At 46.2% G+C, this 18,937-nt stretch overlaps 1 protein-coding gene across 6 annotated transcripts in view; it reads left to right on the top strand.

Annotated features, from left to right (window-relative positions):
* NABP2 (nucleic acid binding protein 2) overlaps window positions 1-18,937 on the top strand; it is a 99,910-nt gene that overhangs the window by 36,718 nt on the left and 44,255 nt on the right. For 2 of the 6 annotated variants that reach the window (XR_013610399.1, XM_078686215.1), the window contains exons 1-2: window positions 1,129-1,238; window positions 3,083-3,208. The exons of 1 other annotated variant lie outside the window; for it this stretch is intronic. Coding sequence is in view for 2 of the 5 variants with exons in the window: in XM_078686215.1 (XP_078542341.1) it covers window positions 3,200-3,208 (9 nt within the window). In the remaining 3 variants the exon portion in view is untranslated. Of the gene's footprint in view, window positions 1-1,128; window positions 1,239-3,082; window positions 3,221-18,937 lie in introns of those variants that run through there. 3 more of the 6 variants (XR_013610398.1, XM_078686214.1, XM_078686223.1) reach the window with 2 other exon arrangements.

Genomic DNA, 18,937 nt, shown 5'->3' with positions numbered 1-18,937 from the left:
TATGGATGACAAGCTCAAGTTTTTTCTTTACACTGTCATTTGTACTCCTGTTTCCCAATTGTTAATTAATGACTACATGTATCAGAATGTACAAGACAGACCTGGGCTGAATTAGCTAGACACATATGGCACAGGACATTTAGGAGCTCCGAATGGGCCCTATTTAACCCAGCGAGAGAATGTAATTTGAAGTAATTTATTTCCTAATAGAAAGCTGCACCCAACGTTTTGTTCCAGACATGGTTCACAATTTATTTAGTACTGAAAATTAATGTATCGATTTTATTGAATACCACAAAGGAGCATGCACTGATTTCACCACATAATACAACAAGCACTGAAAATGCAATAGGTCTCGCCTTTGATTAAGTTAAAGCCATTTGCTTTGATAATGGTATTGTATAGCAAAGCAAATGGCTTTAACTTGGTAAAAGGCGAGCCCTATTGCATTGTTATGCTTGTCTTTGGTAGGCACGGGAAGATTAAGTGATTTGCCAAGAATCAGAGGATGTGGAGTCTACCCCGAGGGGCTCGAACCTTGGTTCCCAGTTCCAAAGTCGGCGGTCTAGCCGTGAGCCCACATCCTCTCCTCAACGGATGATGTTCATCTCACTTAAAGTCCTGCATTTAACGAAGAATGTGCTGAAGCCCGAGAAACCTGCGACCCTGTCACTTGGGTTTCATTGAAAGAAAATGCATTTATCTTAAGTTTTGCTTAGCGTGGAGATCATCTGTCGAGGTCGGAGCGCTTTACAACCGGTCAAACAAACGTTACGTAACTGTACGAGTAATGCATCAATAACATACACAGACCTACTGTGCGGGTAACCTTTGACCGGCACCACCACTGATAGGCGGCACTGAAAGCACCATACAAAAGAGCGTGCCCGGTGGTCATTTTAGGGCATACAACACATCCTTGCAAAGCACTACCACCCACTAGCTAGAAAGGACGTGGGGACTAAAGCAATGTTTGTATTGTTTGTATCGCGCAGACTCCACAGCCAATAAGCGCTTTCGGGAATCTGTTAGGCGCACCGTGATTGGCTGATATCCTGCCAATCAAACGTCACTTTACACATTACGAGTCCCGCTACCTGCCAAACGAGTGCTTGATATTTAATGCCAATGGATTGGTTGTTAAACGACCCGGAAGTACTAACATTAGGGCCAAATATCAGCCAATTAAAATATCAATAAAGGAACGTGGGCATTAGGCTGAATTTCCGACGGTCCGCGTAAGTACTTAAGTGTTCGATATATAGGTATGAATCCAACACTTCGTCTGAGTTCTATGTTTGATTTTTTATAGGCATTTATAACAAGAACTTGGCCGAGGGGCGTAGAGAACTTTACAACAGACCACTTTACATTACACATTCACTTTTTAAATATGGTAATGGTTTTATTAGATTTCGAAACCAGTTTTCGGTTCTGGGTATGTCTTTTTCATACAGTACGCAGTCCGCTCTGGACCTTGAACCTGCTGTTAGTTCTCATTCTAGTGCTTGTTGAGGGTTTTTTATCTAACCCTAGCTGTGACTTGTGCACCCAGTCCATGCCGCAGTTTTCGAATCTGAGAGGATGTGGTCTGACGACTAGATTGCGGAATTTGGTGCTGGAAACCAGGGTTCGAACCTCTGGGTCGCGTCCACATCCTGTGATTCTGGGCAAATCACCTTGCCTGAATGTGTCCTTGTGTAATGTAGCTGGTGCTAATGTTAAACGCTATATAAATCTGCATAAAAAAAGAATCCGGCAACCCTGTGATTTTAGATTCGGAGGATACTGTTCCTGCTCATCTTTGTACTTAAAGCCCGACCGGATTTTGGCTGCGATTTCTGCATTCAGGGACATATATTCGGTACTAGATGCGAGCATAGAACTCAGTCCTTAAATCCGGTGTGGATTTCTTACAGGTTATGCAGTCTACACATAGTGCAAGTACCCCATCTGCGTCTTGCATTAGCTGTGAATTCCATATTTCATATCGGCTGTGAGTATAGGAAGTTATCTATGTTCAAGGTCTTTTTTTAGCAATGAGTAAATTTATTTGCAGATTAATTAAAATCGTTGCAAAGTCAAACCAAACAGGAAGGTTAAAAATAGTTGATTAAAACATTGTAAACAAAAAAAAACTTAATTGTAAAACATCATACTGTGCAAAAGAAATGTCCTCATACATTGAGACCGATAGTTCAATAAAGTGCTCAACAGCTAAGTGTGCCCGGTGTATACGGATGTATTTATGCCAACTTCTGGTTAGGAGTCCTCAGAAATTTGCGAACCGGAGAAGGATAGGTTTGTCAGGGTGAAAGTTTAAGGACCAGGGGCCCTTTGATTGATGAGGGTTGTGCATTAGCTTGTAATAAGGTATAGCCGCCTAGGTTGGCTGACTAGTTCGTTACTTTGTCAATTGTGTTCGAACCTGTAGGCGCATTTCCTTATCTATTGTAGCAGAATGTGCTGATAATATTTTGTTCGCTTACAATCAGAACTTGGCGGTCCTGCAGGAAAGCTGGATCGATTTACTATTCGATAATGTCGTCACTGCACTACGGCAGGACCTTATCTTGAGTGCCCGAAAGGGAGGGCAGGGTATTGTAAACAAAAAAAAACTTCCCGAAAGGGAGGGCAGAGTAATTTCTGTCTAAGTTAATTAACTGCAGGGCAGATGCACAGAAGATGTAATAGGCTTTCGTCAAATTGGCCACATAAACGAGAAAGAGAGTTCGGCCAGCTTTGTTTCCAGGCGGGACCTGATCTTTTGAGGGAAAAGTTCCCATGCAAATTAATAGAGAAAGATAAAAATGCTGGATGGTTTAAGAAATATGACACGTAAGGTATGGTTGGGGATCCCAGTTAGTGTAAGATTGTAAAACTGTTCAGCCGTGCTTTTTCCCGGCCATATCTGCTTTATGGAGTGTCCAAGACTTTAGCTTGGCTGCTTTGTTGGCGATTTTAAAAAATACTGTGAAGCCGGTATTTCACTTTCAGGCGTTGGAGAGGTTAAGGGTTGTTAACGCTTGGTGGAGCACAGTTGGCCAGTCTTTGTTATAAATATGCTGGCTTTCCATTTCAGACCAGCACAAGGTAGCCAATGACTCGGCTGGTGCAGCTCTCATCTTCCAGATCAATTTGATTGTTGCAGCCATCCTTACTGGGAGTTGGTGAAAAAGCCCGAATTCCAGGCGCAATTATGCTTAAGGTATGTGTTGTGGTAAGTGAAAGATGCGTTTGAATAGACTGTAATTGATTGAGAGTGGTTACATCTTTGCCCTTGAGGAGTTCCGAACTGTAGGTCAGCGAGGGTAGATAATTGCCCCAATAATTTGCAACAAGTATAGCTGAGACAAGCTCGCCATTTTTAAAAACATTTTTTTAGGTTCAAAGCAAAATATAGCTTGTTCCGAGGAGTCCCTTTGCCAAAACTCTGATCGCGCTACAGGAGTAGCTATCAACTGTTCCAGCCAATTATTCTGCCGGCGTGAGGAGGTGTCAGCTGCGAGGCCGCAGAGGAGGCGAGAGGTGCGGCCCCGGGACTGCGAGGACCAGCATACAACATCCACAGCTGTGTCCTCTTCCCGGGTGAGCCGCGCCCCCTCCCAGTGCCCGCCCCCACCAAAGCACTCTTCACTCCTCGCGGCCCCCGCTTCGCGGGAGCCGCTCGTTCCGAGGAGTCCCTTTGCCAAAACTCTGATCGCGCTACAGGAGTAGCTATCAAGTGTTCCAGCCAATTATTCTGCCGGCGTGAGGAGGTGTCAGCTGCGAGGCCGCAGAGGAGGCGAGAGGTGCGGCCCCGGGACTGCGAGGACCAGCATACAACATCCACAGCTGTGTCCTCTTCCCGGGTGAGCCGCGCCCCCTCCCAGTGCCACGCCCCCTCTCCACCCTAGACTATATCACCAAGCCCAGTGACGCGCACCGCGGGACGCGCGCGGGGCCCACCCCGGGGCTAAGACCGGGCAAAGAGCGGGCCGTTTTAGGCCGTTAAAGGCCGTTCAGAGCCGGGCCGGGCTACCCCCCTAACTCCTAGCTCAAAAAACTTCTCGTAAATATCCCCACTTGTATAAATATGTCTCCAAGGGGAAGCAGAAGTAAGACTGCAGCAAAAAAAGGACAATTAACTGGCCCCATAGACAGTTTCATAACAAAGGCTAACACCTTCATAGATCAGAGTATTTCACTCATAGAACGGAGAGTATCCCAAGACCTCCTGGAGGCCCGACGATCCTCACTGGGTCATCTAGCAACCGCTAGAACGCCAGTTCCTACTAAAGGTCAAAGACATAGTGAGGGCGGGACTAACAACAGGCAGAGCCTCCCAAATATAGTTGATTTATCGGTATCACAACTCGCACAACTCTCAGAATCTCAACTAATAGCTGACTCTGACCTAGAAAAAACTCCTGACTTAGATCTACACCCTACACCTGAAGACGTAAGACAGGCTAGAGGGAGGAGGGAGGGAGCTATAAAAAAGAAAAAGAACCATGTAGCGACAAACAAAACACCAATGAGAAAACCAACTCCATCTACTACAGAGGAAATAGGAAACACACCTAGTACCCCCCTGCTGGGAAACCAGAGTAGGCACACTGTGAGTATACATCATGACGCTTCAGAGGTGTGGCGCCGCGGCCAGGGCGACTGACGCTGGAATCTGGGGACCACGGTTCGATCCCCGGCTCCGGCGGCAGGTTAGCCCAGCACCATGTGACTCTGGGCAATAGCTCGCTTAATCTTCCCGACGGCCCCCCAGCGCCTAGAGACCCTTACGGGTGATTGTGCGCTTTACAAATGTGGACTTTACTTTACTTTTTACCTACCACGAATTTAGTGATAGTATCTGAGGGCTCCCCAATAAATGAAATTGACTGTAATTATAATCTAGACCTGCTGGAAAGAATTGGAAATCTCCTACATAAATCCCTTTCACCCATTCAAGATACCCTGACAAAACTAGAAAAGGCCGTAGTCGAACTCTCAGCGTCGATGAAAGCTAACTCTGCCTCAAATCGTGTACAAGATTCACAAAAAGTACAAAAACCCGGGGCACCAAAACCGGTAAATATAATTCCCGTGGCCCAAGAAAAAAACTCGACACCTGTACCCACCATAGCCCCGAAACCTCCAGCTATAATACCAACTAAGAACAAAGCACTAGACACTTTAGCCTCAACAATCCCATCAGGAAAAAATAGCACCCCCTGTAATGGCACCATCACAGCCACAAAAAACAAACAACCATTAACCAAACAATCCCAAATATATCGACCGAGGGAAAGACAACAACAGGGCGAAACACGACCAGTAACACGACCAGTAACACTTCCACCAGAAGCGAGTCCCTTCGTTGCTATATTGACCGGTGTACCAGAGCTGACGGACCAAAAATACGAACCAAACTGGTCATTAAAAAACAAGATACAACACTGGCTTAGCATAAACTGTCCACCACCACCCCCCTACTGCTCCACTAGAATCCTGATGATTAGAAGAGCCCCTTGGGTTGGCCATGGCAAAAAGACAATACAGGGGGTCTGCGTCCTAATTACTTTTGAGGACCCCAGAATAGTAGAACACATCTGCTCAGGAGAGGATCAAACTCTAAATGGGGGGGTAGGAATAAAACGTCTTTCCTTTTTTTACCCACCCACACTTCAAGATGGTCCCTCGCAAATAGAGGGACCCTGGTACACAGTAGGCCCTCGCTATCGAGGCAGAGAAAGGGATGAATGGAGAGGGCAAGAACAGTGGAGAAAATATAGAGAACCCCCACGCCGGGACGGCTGGAATGGGTTACCACTAACAAATATGTATAGTGGTCTAGAGTGTGTCGACTGACCATCACAGCCAGAAGAACAGACCTCTAAAACTCCAGATATCCCGCCAATTCCAGATAACTCTTTAATCCCTGAAGACCTAGCCATTCCCAGCAATCCACAAACAGACAATACCTTCAAAAATAATCCTCCAACCTTGAGCGTGATCTCCTGGAACATCGCGGGATTACGACCAAAGCTGGAGGATGGGACCATCATGCACCATGTACACAGACATCAAATAGTCTGTCTACAGGAGACATGGTCACAATCAGAACGTCACTTGCAGGGGTATAAGACATATTTTCCCCCTGCACTGGTGGGACAAAAGGGTAGACCAAAGGGAGGACTAAATATTTACGTAGCTAACACCATCCAAAACATAAAAATTAATATCATCGAACTGGAGCCTAATTTCCAGATAATTGGTCTCTCTTTACCCAAAAATGAGTTTGTAGTGCTCATTAATTTTTATAACAACCTCGAGGAAATACAGCTTCAGAGAGTTTTGGCCCACCTTTATGAAAAATTAACCACCCTTAGACAGAAACAAGGAGCAAGGGGTGTATTGTCTATAATATGGGCAGGTGATTTCAATCTACATCATTGTACCCAACCAGAGCAAAAATGTCCTGGTATGGTGACAGAGGAAGGTGAGTCCCTTATCCATTTTTCTCACAATAATGCGGGTGGAATAATGAACGATCTTCTATCAGACCTGGACCTTCAAATAGCAAACGTCCCGGATCATATAACTAGTTCATTAGAACCGACCTATATAGGAAGAGGTTTCAGCACCACGGTTGATTATATTAAAATATCAGCTAGTCTACAACCCAGAGTAAACAGCTTTGAAGTCATACCCAACACCCAAAGTGACCACGCTATTCTTAAAATGGAAATGATTACAAATCATCAACAATCTCTCCCTACGACGATATCTAGTGCACTGACCCAGGATAATATAAACCTGGGCCAATTGAACGGGTACTCAATAAAGTGGGGGAAGATAAACCCAGAGGAAATCACCAAAGACTTGATAAAATCAGTTAACCCCAAATTAAGAAATGTCTAGATACACTGATAGAAGACGAGGAACTCCTTAATAGTTTCGCTCAAATTATGGAAAAAATAAAGTCCCTACTCACAGCAAAACATAAAGCTGGACCACGCCGTTTAAAAGGTTGGTTTAATCAAGAATGCACTCAGGCCCATTCAAAACTCAAAGTAGCACTAAACAAAGATGAAAGGGATCCTCATACCATATCCGCTTTAAGAAAGGAATACCTAACAATCAGAAAAAAGAGAAAAGCGGAATTAAAGCAAGCTCTATGGGATGAACTCCACGTTAGTGCACAGGAAAAAAATAGCCAGGCCTTCTGGAGAGTAATAAGAACCCCTTTTTTGGCTGAAGACACAAATCCAAAAATTGAAGTTGCGATAGACGAGTCAGAATGGGTATCACATTTCTCAAAAATCTTCCAAAAACCATCCTCTGAGCAAGAAACTGAAGATGAGAAATTAAAAGCTCCGCTCTACCCTATTCAAATAGACTTTGAAATCTCCGAGATCCTCCTGGCCCTGAACTCAAGCAAAAATGGAAAAGCACCAGGCCCGGACGGAGTCCCGGCTGACTTCTTCAAGTATAACATAGATCTTTGGGCCCCGATCATTACCAGGGTGTGTACGGCAGCAGCAAAGAAAGGAATCCTGGAGTCCTGGACAAGGTCCGTCATGGTACCGATGTTCAAGAAGGGTAACCGCCAGGACCCTGCTTGCTACCGCCCAATATCTTTGTTGGACTCATTGGGAAAGATGGCAGGCAGGGTGATCCTGGAGCGACTTCAGGACTGGGTGGAGGAGAGAGGCATACTGTCTGAACTACAATTTGGTTTTAGAGAGGGATTTGGAACTGTGGAGCAAGCCCTAAATCTTTCCGTGATCATTGGAAAACATATACACGCCAAAAAAGATAAACTTTATATGATTTACGTGGACTTGTCCGCGGCGTTTGACTGTGTTTCTCACACCAAATTGTGGTCCCTCTTAGCCTAAATGGGGGTAGATCCGCCACTCCTGAATTTTCTAAGGGAAATGTACTCCAAGCCCTCTGCTAGAGTCCGTTTTGGCACAAAGGGAGAGCTGACAGCGTCCTTCAGAGTGGAGCGTGGAGTCAGACAAGGATGTGTCCTGGCGCCCTTCCTTTTCTCCCTCTACACCAACAACTTGGAGGTTGAGCTCTTGAAGGGCGCCCGGGACCTCCCACAGGCAAAACAACGCCCGATTCCCGCTCTACTCTACGCGGACGACGCTGTCCTCCTGGCACGGACTCCCTGTGAACTCCAAAAGACCCGTAACAGGTATTCTCAGTTTATGGGTACCCTAGACCTTCACATAAACGTGAAAAAGACTTTTGTGATGACGGCAGGTGCCGGGAGAAAACATCTGAAAAACATTACCCGTAATAATCAAAAAATAGACTCTGCAACTGAATATTGCTATCTGGGAATTACAATAGACAATAAATTGTCCTGGAAAAAGGCAGTGGAAGCGAGGAAATACTGCTTTAAAAGAGCGCTAGCGGCATTGGTAACGTTTTCTCAAAAACTGGGAAAACGACCGCCCGTGGAACTGTTAGCGATATATAGGGCCAAACGCCTACCGACAGCCCTGTATGGAGCAAGCTTATGGGGTCATACGGATGTTACTTCCTTGCAAACAGCAGAAAATAACTTTTTAAGGTTCCTTCTGATGGCCCCAAAGCGATCCCCAACTTATGCTTGCCACGCTGAACTAGGTGTCCCACATATTGAGGACCTTGCAAAAATTCAACCGCTACTTTTATGGCGCCGTATCTGGACTTCGGAAAGAAATGACCTTACCAAAACGATAGTGGCAGACGCTATGACACTAGATCATGCCCTAAAAATCAAATGGTTAGCCTATATCAGGAACTTTTTCATAGACCTTGGGGCTGAGCAATATTATTTAAATCCCGAAAAAATCAGAGAACTTACAAAGAAACAACTAAAAGCATTAGCCCTGGGACACCTGGAAAACCTGAGATTACAATCTGAAGTAGGCAAACCGTCCGTTCAACACGCGATAATGGTCCAATCTACTTTATCTATTCAGCCCTATCTAAACCTCAATATTGGTACCTTTGACCGCTTCCTACTGACAAGATTTAGACTAAACATGTTTCACAGACTGGTAGCTTTCCCAACAGCAAATGCTTGGTACCCGAATCCACCTTTATGCCCCTGTGACGAAAAGTCAATACAAACTACCTTGCATACTGTCTTGTTTTGCAAGTTTTATCATGAACATCGCAAGGTTTGGTTATTGACTTTATTAAAATCCTGGGGTCTCAGACAATGTCGCCCTGCCATGCTGTGCCTACAGCTTTTGGACACTGAAGCTACTTGTCACCATGTCCTTAATTTTCTGAAGTGTATATATAGACACAGAAAAAATCTTTAAAGTAATTTCCTTAAACAATTAACGTCTTTATAAGTCAGATGCGGAACTTACCTGTTATATGCAATCACTTTGTACCTTTTTAAAACTGTTTTATTATGTATTATCATGCTTTTATGGATTTCTAATTCTGAAATTCCGAATAAAGAAAGATTATTATTATAATATAGCTTGTTGACTAGAGCCCTTTGTTGTGAAAGGTGCTTTTTGAAATGTAATCTTAAGTCAATTTCCACCCCTAAGTATTTGTAGGTGCTGACCTGGTTGATCCTGATCCCTGCTGCTTTCCATTTGAACTTTTTGTTTTTCTGGCCGTTTTTCAATGTTTTGCTGCGATTTAACTTCAAGCCTGATAATTCAGTGAAACTAGGGAGGGCAGTCATTTGGCTGCATAAGACAATATCTTCTGCATACTGCGCACTGGTCTGCTTGTACATTTTGGTGGATCACTCAACTTCGGCAAGGCAGGCATCCATGTCTGCTGTATAAATGTTAAAGAGACGGGGCAAGGACCCATCCTGGTTTTCGGCCTATGAGCAATGAGATCTGGTTACCTTGGTCTGCTTGATTCTGGGGTTCCTAGATATGGCACATGCTTGAGATTCTGGTATAATCAGCTGGGTATTAATCTTTTATCCAAGGGTGTAGTCAATTTTTTGGGGAGGAGGGGGCTGGTTTGGGGAGTGCAGAGTTAGGGTCTAGCCCAAAGCACAAGCAGAGCCATCAAAAGATGGAAATCACGCAATATATACCCAGAAAAAATATCATAAAGACCTTAAAATGAAATGTATGTTTCGGTATTTCTCAGGGTCTCAAGTATACACAATTATTATAATAATAATAATAATATTTATAAAGCGCCTGGTTACACTGACCCAGTGTGTCCCCGCGTTGAGGTAGCAGCTAAGAAAGAGAGTAGCATCTAGAGTAGCTTGGTAGCAGAACAGATTAGACCACAGGAAACAGATGGGTCTTCAGACCTTTCCGAAATATGGATTCAGATTCCTCCAGCCGGAGACTCTGAGGGAAGTGTTCCGCAACTGGACCGCCAGATACCGAAAGGAGTGGACGCCCATCCTTGATCTCATAATCTTGGGGATATGCACCAATCCTCTCCCACTTGATCTAAACAGTCTGGTTGGTACATAGGGAGTGAGAAGGTCGTGCAAAAACACAGGTCCCTTCTTCTGTAAAATCCGGTGGTTCACACACATGGCCTTAAACTTCACTCTCCCTGATGGGAAGCCAGTGCAGGGAGGAAAGCGCTTTTACTGCAGAAGCTCTCCTCGGTAGCATAAGAACTAGTCTCGCAGCTGCATTCTGGATACACTGCAATCTCCGTATGCACTTATCGGTTGCACCCAAATACAGGAGATTGCAGTAATCCAAGCGAGAAGTCACCAAGGCATGCATCATGGTCTTCCTAGATGCCATGGGAAGGGTATCAGGGTCTTCCATAGACCTCGTAGGATACCGAAACAGGCTCCTGCCACCCGCCTAGTGTGGTAATCAAAAGCCAGCTTATTGTCCACCCGTACCTCGAGATTCTTCACTTGTTCGCACTTTGTAGGGCCCAGCGTCTGGGGCCTCCAGGCCATGACCAAACTGACGAAGCCTTGCCTATCACCATTACCTCGGTCTTGGTACCGTTCAGCTTCAGACAATTATTTGCCATCCACCCAGCCAGTTCTTGAAGGCAGGACATAAAGTTAGAGGCAGCGCCAGACCGAGCTTGAGTCAAAGAGACCACAAGCTGGGTGTCGTCAGCATAGGACAGGGCATTATTCCCAAACTTATCCGAGATTTTTGCCAGGGGGGCGACATAAAGATTGAACAAGGTCGGGCTCAGGGTCGAACCCTGAAGCACCCCCTGCGTCAACTTGATGTTCCTAGAATAGTGAGCCCCTTGCATAACTTGAAAGCTACGCTCGGACAGAAAAGATTCCATCCACTTCAAGGCCCCGTCGATGACACCGCCTCTCTTTAAATCCTGCAGCAGGGTATGGTGGGCAACAGTGTCGAAAGCGGCACTACGATCTAACAAAAGTATATAACTGCATTGAAAGACACTTATTGAAAGTAATTTTTTTGAAAAATGAACCATTCATAAATACTCCCATGTCCTGACAATGTTGCAACGAGTAACGCAAAATGTGTCAGTTTGTCATGTTTTCTATTTATTTAGCCTAAGCTCTTAATAAATGTAAAACAATATTATTTTATATTAACCATATATGTAAGGTTTTTGTAGAGCACAGAGTATGTACTGAATTACTTGACTGTGCTCTCACACTGGATGGTTAAGGAAAGTGATACATAGTAAAGAAATGGGCTGTGTATCACACAATTTGTTCAAGTGGCAAATTAGAATGTGAATCCAAGGTTGCATATTGTGCAGTTCAGAGATTGCTTACATCGTTTTCTTTTCCGTTTAACACCAAAGGTCAGTGTTTTGTGCTCAGTTATTAAAGTATTGTTATTCAATAGGTGTTAGTACCGGAGTTAAAAAACAAACCTTTATCACACCTTAAATCAAACTGACATTATACATACGTATATACGTGTGTGTAGTCATAAGATTTAAAGGTGGGATTTTCTGTTTTTAATGTTTATACAGACACTGAAGAACATGGCTGTCTCAATTCACACCGCAACTAACAAGCGTCTCCTTGAAGAGCTGCAACCTAAAGAGCATACTCTGAATGTGCCAAGAGACCATTGTGTTGATTAAGATGTTGAGCCTTTCCTAAAATATTTATTTTTCTAAAGTCGGGCAGTCCAGCATTAACATTAACATAAAATAACATTTCCTGTTTTCCCTTTAGCTGCTAGCTCGCCTGGCTTAGTTTACTTCTCAGTTTACAGCGCTTTAAGAAGACAGATGATATGCTGCAACATAGCTTAAGAGAGACATGTTCTGTCTGCAACAATTTATTCTTCAGTTGCCATCTCAGAATATAGGAGGAGGGTTGATTGTTTGGAGAAGGAAATGTTTGCTATGTCCCCATTCCAAGATCTGGTAGCAACAATATAAATCCCCCTTATGCCTTCACGCTTCCTACGGCTGTGGTTTTATCAGCTTTAGGCTCTGCAAGCAGGTTCTAACTCAGGATTTTCTGTTTAGCAAAATATGTGAGTTCCTAAACTTCTGAAGCTTGTAGCAACTGAAGATTCGGAATTGGGTAATGGCTTTGAGTTATGGGTCTGGTATTTGTTTTATTTCTGGCATAGACTAGGCTATTTTTCCTGTTGACAGTCATGATACAGACTGGCCTTTGAGCCAGGCATGAGTAAGTTCTGGAGGTACTACCATTATGGAGCACATCCAGTTTTAGCGGTGGATTATATAATGTGTTCTTGGCTGTGGGTTCTAGTTTTGTTTGTGAGTTATAGATCTGGTGTCTGTTGTGATTTTTGATACCGGAAGTCAGTACTGGATCTAGATCCAAATTTGGATTCAAAATGTTATACTGGCTGTGGTATTAAGCTGGCTGCCTTTGGCTATTTGCTGCTTGTTCGTTATGGCTCTGGTACAAGATTTAGGCACTACATTTGGTAGTTGCTGTGTGTTCTGGAACTGGCACTGAATTAACGTCAGTGCAGTGTCCTTAGATTATGAATCCTCATACTACTTTTGCATGAGTATAAGCTGAGGGCTGTAGATTAGCTGTGGTTTTTAGGTCGAGGGACTGTAGGCTTGGCCGTAGGCCAAGACCGGAAGTCCGGAGAATTATTGTTACTTAGAGTGGCTGCTTTATCCCGCCTCTCTTTTCGTCTCTCCTCCATTGACTGGCTTCCTAAACGGAGGCCAGCCATTGGAGGAGAGAGCCGTCCCTCCAAAGAAGCTCCGTCTTTTTCGGATTCGGGGGCGTACATTTTGCTGTTCTTTCGCCAGTGACGTCATCCGTCACTCAAAACAACAAATACACACCCCCGAATCCGAAAATGGTCGGAAGCTTGTGGCCGCCATTTTGCTGGTCGAGCAGCGTCTACCAGGACATGAGGTAAGCCTCTGCTCCCCTGTTTGTGCCGTTATCAGCATTGCCATCTGCTGCCTGCTTCTGAGGGTCGTCGCTGACGGGTTGCCCGCGCTCGGCACTGCCTCTCTGCCCCCACCCCTAGGGGGAGGCTGGGGGAAGGGGAGACATGGACGAGCGCTGCACAAATGTCAGCTTGGCTTTCCGGAGTGCGGGGGTATGATAGTTCATTGAAGCCGAGAGTTGAGAGGCCACTCGACCCAACATTATTAAAAATATGTTACTTTCGCTTCTTAGACGTGTCTTTCTTGGACAAATGTCAGAGTCTAAACAGCAGATGTTCAGAACTCCTACGCTGATTTCTGCCTGCCTTCCTGGTGTACCTTCATGGCCCACCCACGTGTCTTCTTTGCCTTCCCAGAAGCAGAATCCTGGAGGCCGCCCCCATTGCCTGTATAAAGCCTCTTTCTAAGCCACTAGGGTCTGCCCACGCCAGCCTCTCCTTTCATGTGTGCCCTCTGTGCAGAGCGCCTTCTCTTCTGTAATGGCCTGGCTGCGCGCGTGCTCGGTCCCTGTGCAGCGCGCCTTCTCTTCTGTAATGGCCCTCTCGCGCGTGCTCTGTCCCTGTGCAGCTCGGCTTGCACTACAGAAGTCACACTGCGCTCGATCCTCCCTCACTAGGCTCCATTGTCGAGCCTGCGCGGCGCACCTTCACACGGGGCCTGTATTCTAGCCTGTAGGGCTGCACCGTGCTTCAAGCATCGGCGCCACCCTGCCATTGGGACGGCATCTCATTGTGTTGGCTTTTATCTAGCGCTTCATACCCCGATGAGGCACAAAACGCATTTGCGGACAGGAAGGGAGTCCATTCGATAGAAGAGTCAGTGAGTCTATCACATGGCCTGCGTGGACAGTATTTTGATGCTGTGCCTGAACACACGAGTTGTGCTCTTGTGTTCTGTCACTGCGGCTTGGCACATAGCGAAGAAAGATGCCTCTTGTGCACCAGGTGCTGGTGGATGGATGGACAGAAAGTGCACACGTGCAGTGCACGGTAGTGGTAGGATGCATGACAAACACTACATTTCATAGGCGCCGTGCTTCTGCAAGCGGACACTAAAATGAACCCCAACCCCCCAAACTCCACTCAGCCCGCTCATACATACAAACACTGGCATCAGTGATAGAGGCGTGGTCCACGTGTTGTGTCCTGTATGCATGAATCAGTCATGTGTGTGCTGTAGCGGGCGGCAGCATCTCATGCTGTGTGCAGACGCTAGTTGAAGTATGGTGTCCTGTTGGGTGATGTACGCTTGCTTTTTCATCGGGCTAACTCCGGGGTGTAGTTTGGCTGTTTGCCTTTTTTGTATTTTTGTGTCATTGGTGTGTGTTATTCAGTTGTGGGATGCTGATCACTTCATCTGCCGGTCGCACGGCTGATCCATCCACGTCATCAGGGGCTCTGTGTTCTGCAGCTACCATGAACCGAATATTTGCATAATAATACTATGTATGGGATCTGAAAGTCTTTATTTTATTGTCGACTGCTTTCTTCTCGGGGTTTCCTTTCACATTAGTACTCTGGTGTTTACCTCCGGCCTTCTCTCACTAACCCTTTCTCGACGGTCTCTAGGGGCGGGACTGCCTGAATGAACTGGGCCTCCTGTAAACACTCGCTGGCTTTTAAACGCCGTCCCTGCCAGCCCGGAGGCTCCTGTGTGTGCACAGCCCCGGGGGAGGCAGGCCCCGCTTCTAGTCACTCCCACATCTGGGGGGAAATAATTGGCGTGGTTACCGTGCCAGACTGAGGGCTGCAGCGAGCCCTTTAACCATGGGATTCAATGCGTTAACCAGGCCCTGCCAAGATCCAAGGCAAGCACCCGCGGTGTGACTGGAAGAAAAACCTACTTCGCTGGACACTCTAAGCACCTGCCCTCACGCGATCACCTAATATATACAGACGGATACTAGCTGACCCCATGCCACATGGACCGCCCTTGGGGTTTCCATCTGCAAACAATTGTAACGTCGAACTTCGGTGCAGTTTGATTAATTGAAGTGGATTAGGAGTACAACTCCCAGAAGGCACTAGGTTGATGATGCACGGTCTGCTATGTGATATCTCAGTGAGATGGATGGAGCAAATGTAAATCTATAATACCATAGAACTAACTTAACTCTATTTCTGTGCTAGTCTTAGACACATGTTCACCTCCTGCCCGCCACCCATTGCAGAACAACGCAGCAGCAAATCTTCAATCCTGGGTCTGCTTGATGCCTGCATAAGATCCTTCCTCCAACTTCTGATCAAATCTCGGGCTCACACTTACTGAACAAATACATAGCTAACGAGGCACCAAACTACCTAACCATTGCAACCTCTCCCCTGTGGCAGATCTGGATAATGTTTAAAACCTCTTCAAAAGTGTCTACAGTGTGGCAGCCTCTACTAGGAAGAAAGTGCATCGCTTCCGAGGGTGGAATTTAAAAGCAAGTGGATAGGGAATCCTTCAGATATTCATATTGGGAGGCCTGTGCGCCAGATAGGTGAGGGAATGACAGACAAGTTCACAATATTGATATATTGAAATGACGAGTCCTTTAATCCCGTCATTTCAAGATGAAATTGGAGCACGCAGTAGCAGAAGCATAATGTACAAAGGTTTTATAATTACAAAGCAGCTAAAAACAACAATATATATTGAAATCTCTTTTAATATAGTGTTATTTTAGTGGTGCACTATTCTCTAAGGAAAGAGTTAATTTGAGTTTTCAGTTTGTAATATAACCAACTTTGTACATTGGGGACTTTTGGATATCTGTAGAACACACTCAATATAACTATAGATTATGCAGACAAGCGATTGCACTATGCACCTTTTTCCTTTGTGATGGCTAGTGGATTTGAGCCTACTCCTACAGGTACTCTTCGGTATGCCGGGTGGCATAATGGACCCACCAGGAGCCATTTTAGGGATTTTCTGACCCCCATAGGCGATGACCTACTCAAAGCACCCCACACACCGCCGCAGCCTCCTTCCCCTGTTCCCGCTAGAGCTCGCACAACTGTCTCTGGAGCCCCCTACAGCCTCGGCACTTCACAGACTGCCACAGCGATCAGTTATCCCCCCTACCCCACACACAGCGCTGCAGTGCCCCCCGGTTGGGCTGAATCCAGGTGCCTCATCTTGACCAATCTGCCGTTTTACTAGGAGAACAGTGCTGAGTTCATTTATTTGTTTTTAAACGTTTAGTTTATTTCTTAGAGCCTTAGAGCGTGTACTTATTTTTTATTTGAGTTTAAGAGCATTGGCTTAAGAAAACGTACCCTCCCGGCAGTATTAATTTGTGTTCGAGGTATTTGTGTAGTGCTTAAACACGGGGTTTCCAAGCATTCGGAGATCATGGCCTGGAAGCTGGTGATAGATGAGTGATGCAGCTGGGTGGCAAAACTGTGTAGATTTTGTACATGTATAGTGCAGGTGCACAGGACGCATCGGAAACACTAGATGCAAATGGGCGCTTGTCCTCAGCATCTAAGTGCTATGAAGGCAAAGGTAGGTAGTGAGGGTTAAGAATAAACTGGTGCCCAAAGCGCATCAGTAGGGGGTAACCAGGCAGGATCTGAAGGGGTGCATAATGGGGCACTTTTTTGGGGCAGTATTAATGGACTATTTTGAAATTTTTACATACGTTACTTCTCTCTGGGTAGAGTTTTCACCTCACTTGTATCAGTGTAATAACTAAATGCAACAATCATCAAATTGAAGGTGACCAGATGACCCTTACGGTAGGCTCGCCATTGCATGGCAACGTGTGGCAGCCTTATTTTTGTTATTAACTTCCCTTCTGTTTGAGATAGAAACAGTTTCTTTGGTTGGCCTCTACATATTATGCAGTAGATGAATAATTATGTGGCAAATACAGTAAATCATTAATTATGCGGAAGGCACAACAGTTGGCAAATCTCACAGTTCATCTGTAGGAGATTACGTTTAATTTCCAAAGATAGGGGCCCCTATGGGACCCCAGCTTCCTGGCACATGTACCAGGTGACTGGGTCCAAGACTATCTGGCCAGAGGTACTCTTGTACCAATACGAACGCCGTTACCTAATATTTTCGTATTGTATGTGCGCCCGGTGTTTGGTCACTCCTGGGTGCAGGCTTGGTCTCGGGTGTCTGTAAAAGAGCTGGCACATTTCTTATTCACCTGCCATTGTCAGGGTGCTCAGGTTAGTGCATGTTTTGAAATGTTGATTTTTTTGGTCTGCGGACATGCACTGCTCACATGGGAAAAATCTGCATGTCTCTAACTTTTTGTGGTTTTTCATTTGTGTTTGTCTTGGGGAGAGCTGCGTTGATTATTTATTTATTTAATTTTTAAATTGCAGGAAGAGTACTTCAGAGGACAGTGTATTCTTTTAACAGCTCTCCCACCATTGTATGTGTTTCAGGAACTTGGCCACTGTGTGGCTCTGTGTGTGTGTGTGTGTGGCTGTGTGTGTGTGTGTGGCTGTGTTTCTCTGTGTGTGTGTTTCTCTGTGTGTGTGTGGCTCTGTGTGTGGCTCTCTGTGTGTGTGTGTGTGTGGGTCTTGCTGTGTGTGTGTGTGTGGGGCTCGCTGTGTGTGTGTGTGTATGGGGCTCGCTGTGTGTGTGTGTTTGGGGCTCGCTGTGTGTGTGTGTTTGGGGCTCGCTGTGTGTGTGTGTGTGTGTGGCTCGCTGTGTGTGTGTGTGGGGCGGGCTCACTGTGTGTGTGTGTGGGGGGGCTCTGTGTGTGTGTGTGTGGCTTGCTGTGTGTGTGGGGGGCTCGCTGTGTGTGTGGCTCTCTGTGTGTGTTTGGGGGCTCTGTGTGTGTGTGTGTGTGTGTGTGTGGGGAGCTCGCTGTGTGTGTGTGGGGCTCGCTGTGTGTGGGGCTCGCTGTGTATGTGTGTGTGGGGCTCGCTGTGTATGTGTGTGGGGGGCTTGCTGTGTATGTGTGTGTGTGTGGGGCTCGCTGTGTATGTGTGTGTGTGTGGGGCTCTGTGTGTGTGGGGCTCGCTGTGTACGTGTGTGTGGGGCTCTGTGTGTGTGTGTCTCTGTGTGGGTGTGTGGGGGCTCTGTGTGTGTGGGGGGGGCTCTGTGTGTGCGTGGCTCTGTGTGTGTGTGTGGGGCTCTGTGTGTGTGTGGGGGGCTCTGTGTGTGTGGGGCTGTGTGTGTGGGGCTGTGTGTGTGGGGCTGTGTGTGTGTGGGGCTGTGTGTGTGTGGGGCTGTGTGTGTGTGGGGCTGTGTGTGTGTGGGGCTGTGTGTGTGTGGCTTGCTGTGTGTGGGGCTCTGTGTGTGTGTGGCTGTGTTTGTGTGTGTGTGTGTGTGTGTGGCTGTGTGTGTGTGGCTGTGTTTGTGTGTGTGGGGGGGCTCTGTGTGTGTGGGGGGCTCTGTGTGTGTGGGGGGCTCTGTGTGTGTGGGGCTGTGTGTGTGTGTGTGTGTGTGTGGCTTGCTGTGTGTGGGGCTCTGTGTGTGTGTGTGTGTGGGGGGGGGGCTCTGTGTGTGTGGGGGGCTCTCTGTGTGTGTTTGTGGGTGTTCTGTGTGTGTGGGGGTGGCTCTCTGTGTGGCTTTCTGTGTGTGTGGCTCTGTGTCCGCGAATACTCTCTACTACTCTCTAATGCTCACCTATTGT

The sequence above is a fragment of the Lissotriton helveticus genome, chromosome 1_1, assembly GCF_964261635.1.
Source record: "Lissotriton helveticus chromosome 1_1, aLisHel1.1, whole genome shotgun sequence".
Classification (NCBI taxonomy): Eukaryota; Metazoa; Chordata; class Amphibia; order Caudata; family Salamandridae; genus Lissotriton; species Lissotriton helveticus.
The sequence above is the reverse complement of the archived record's forward strand: the minus strand, read 5'-3'. Positions and strand labels throughout refer to the sequence as shown.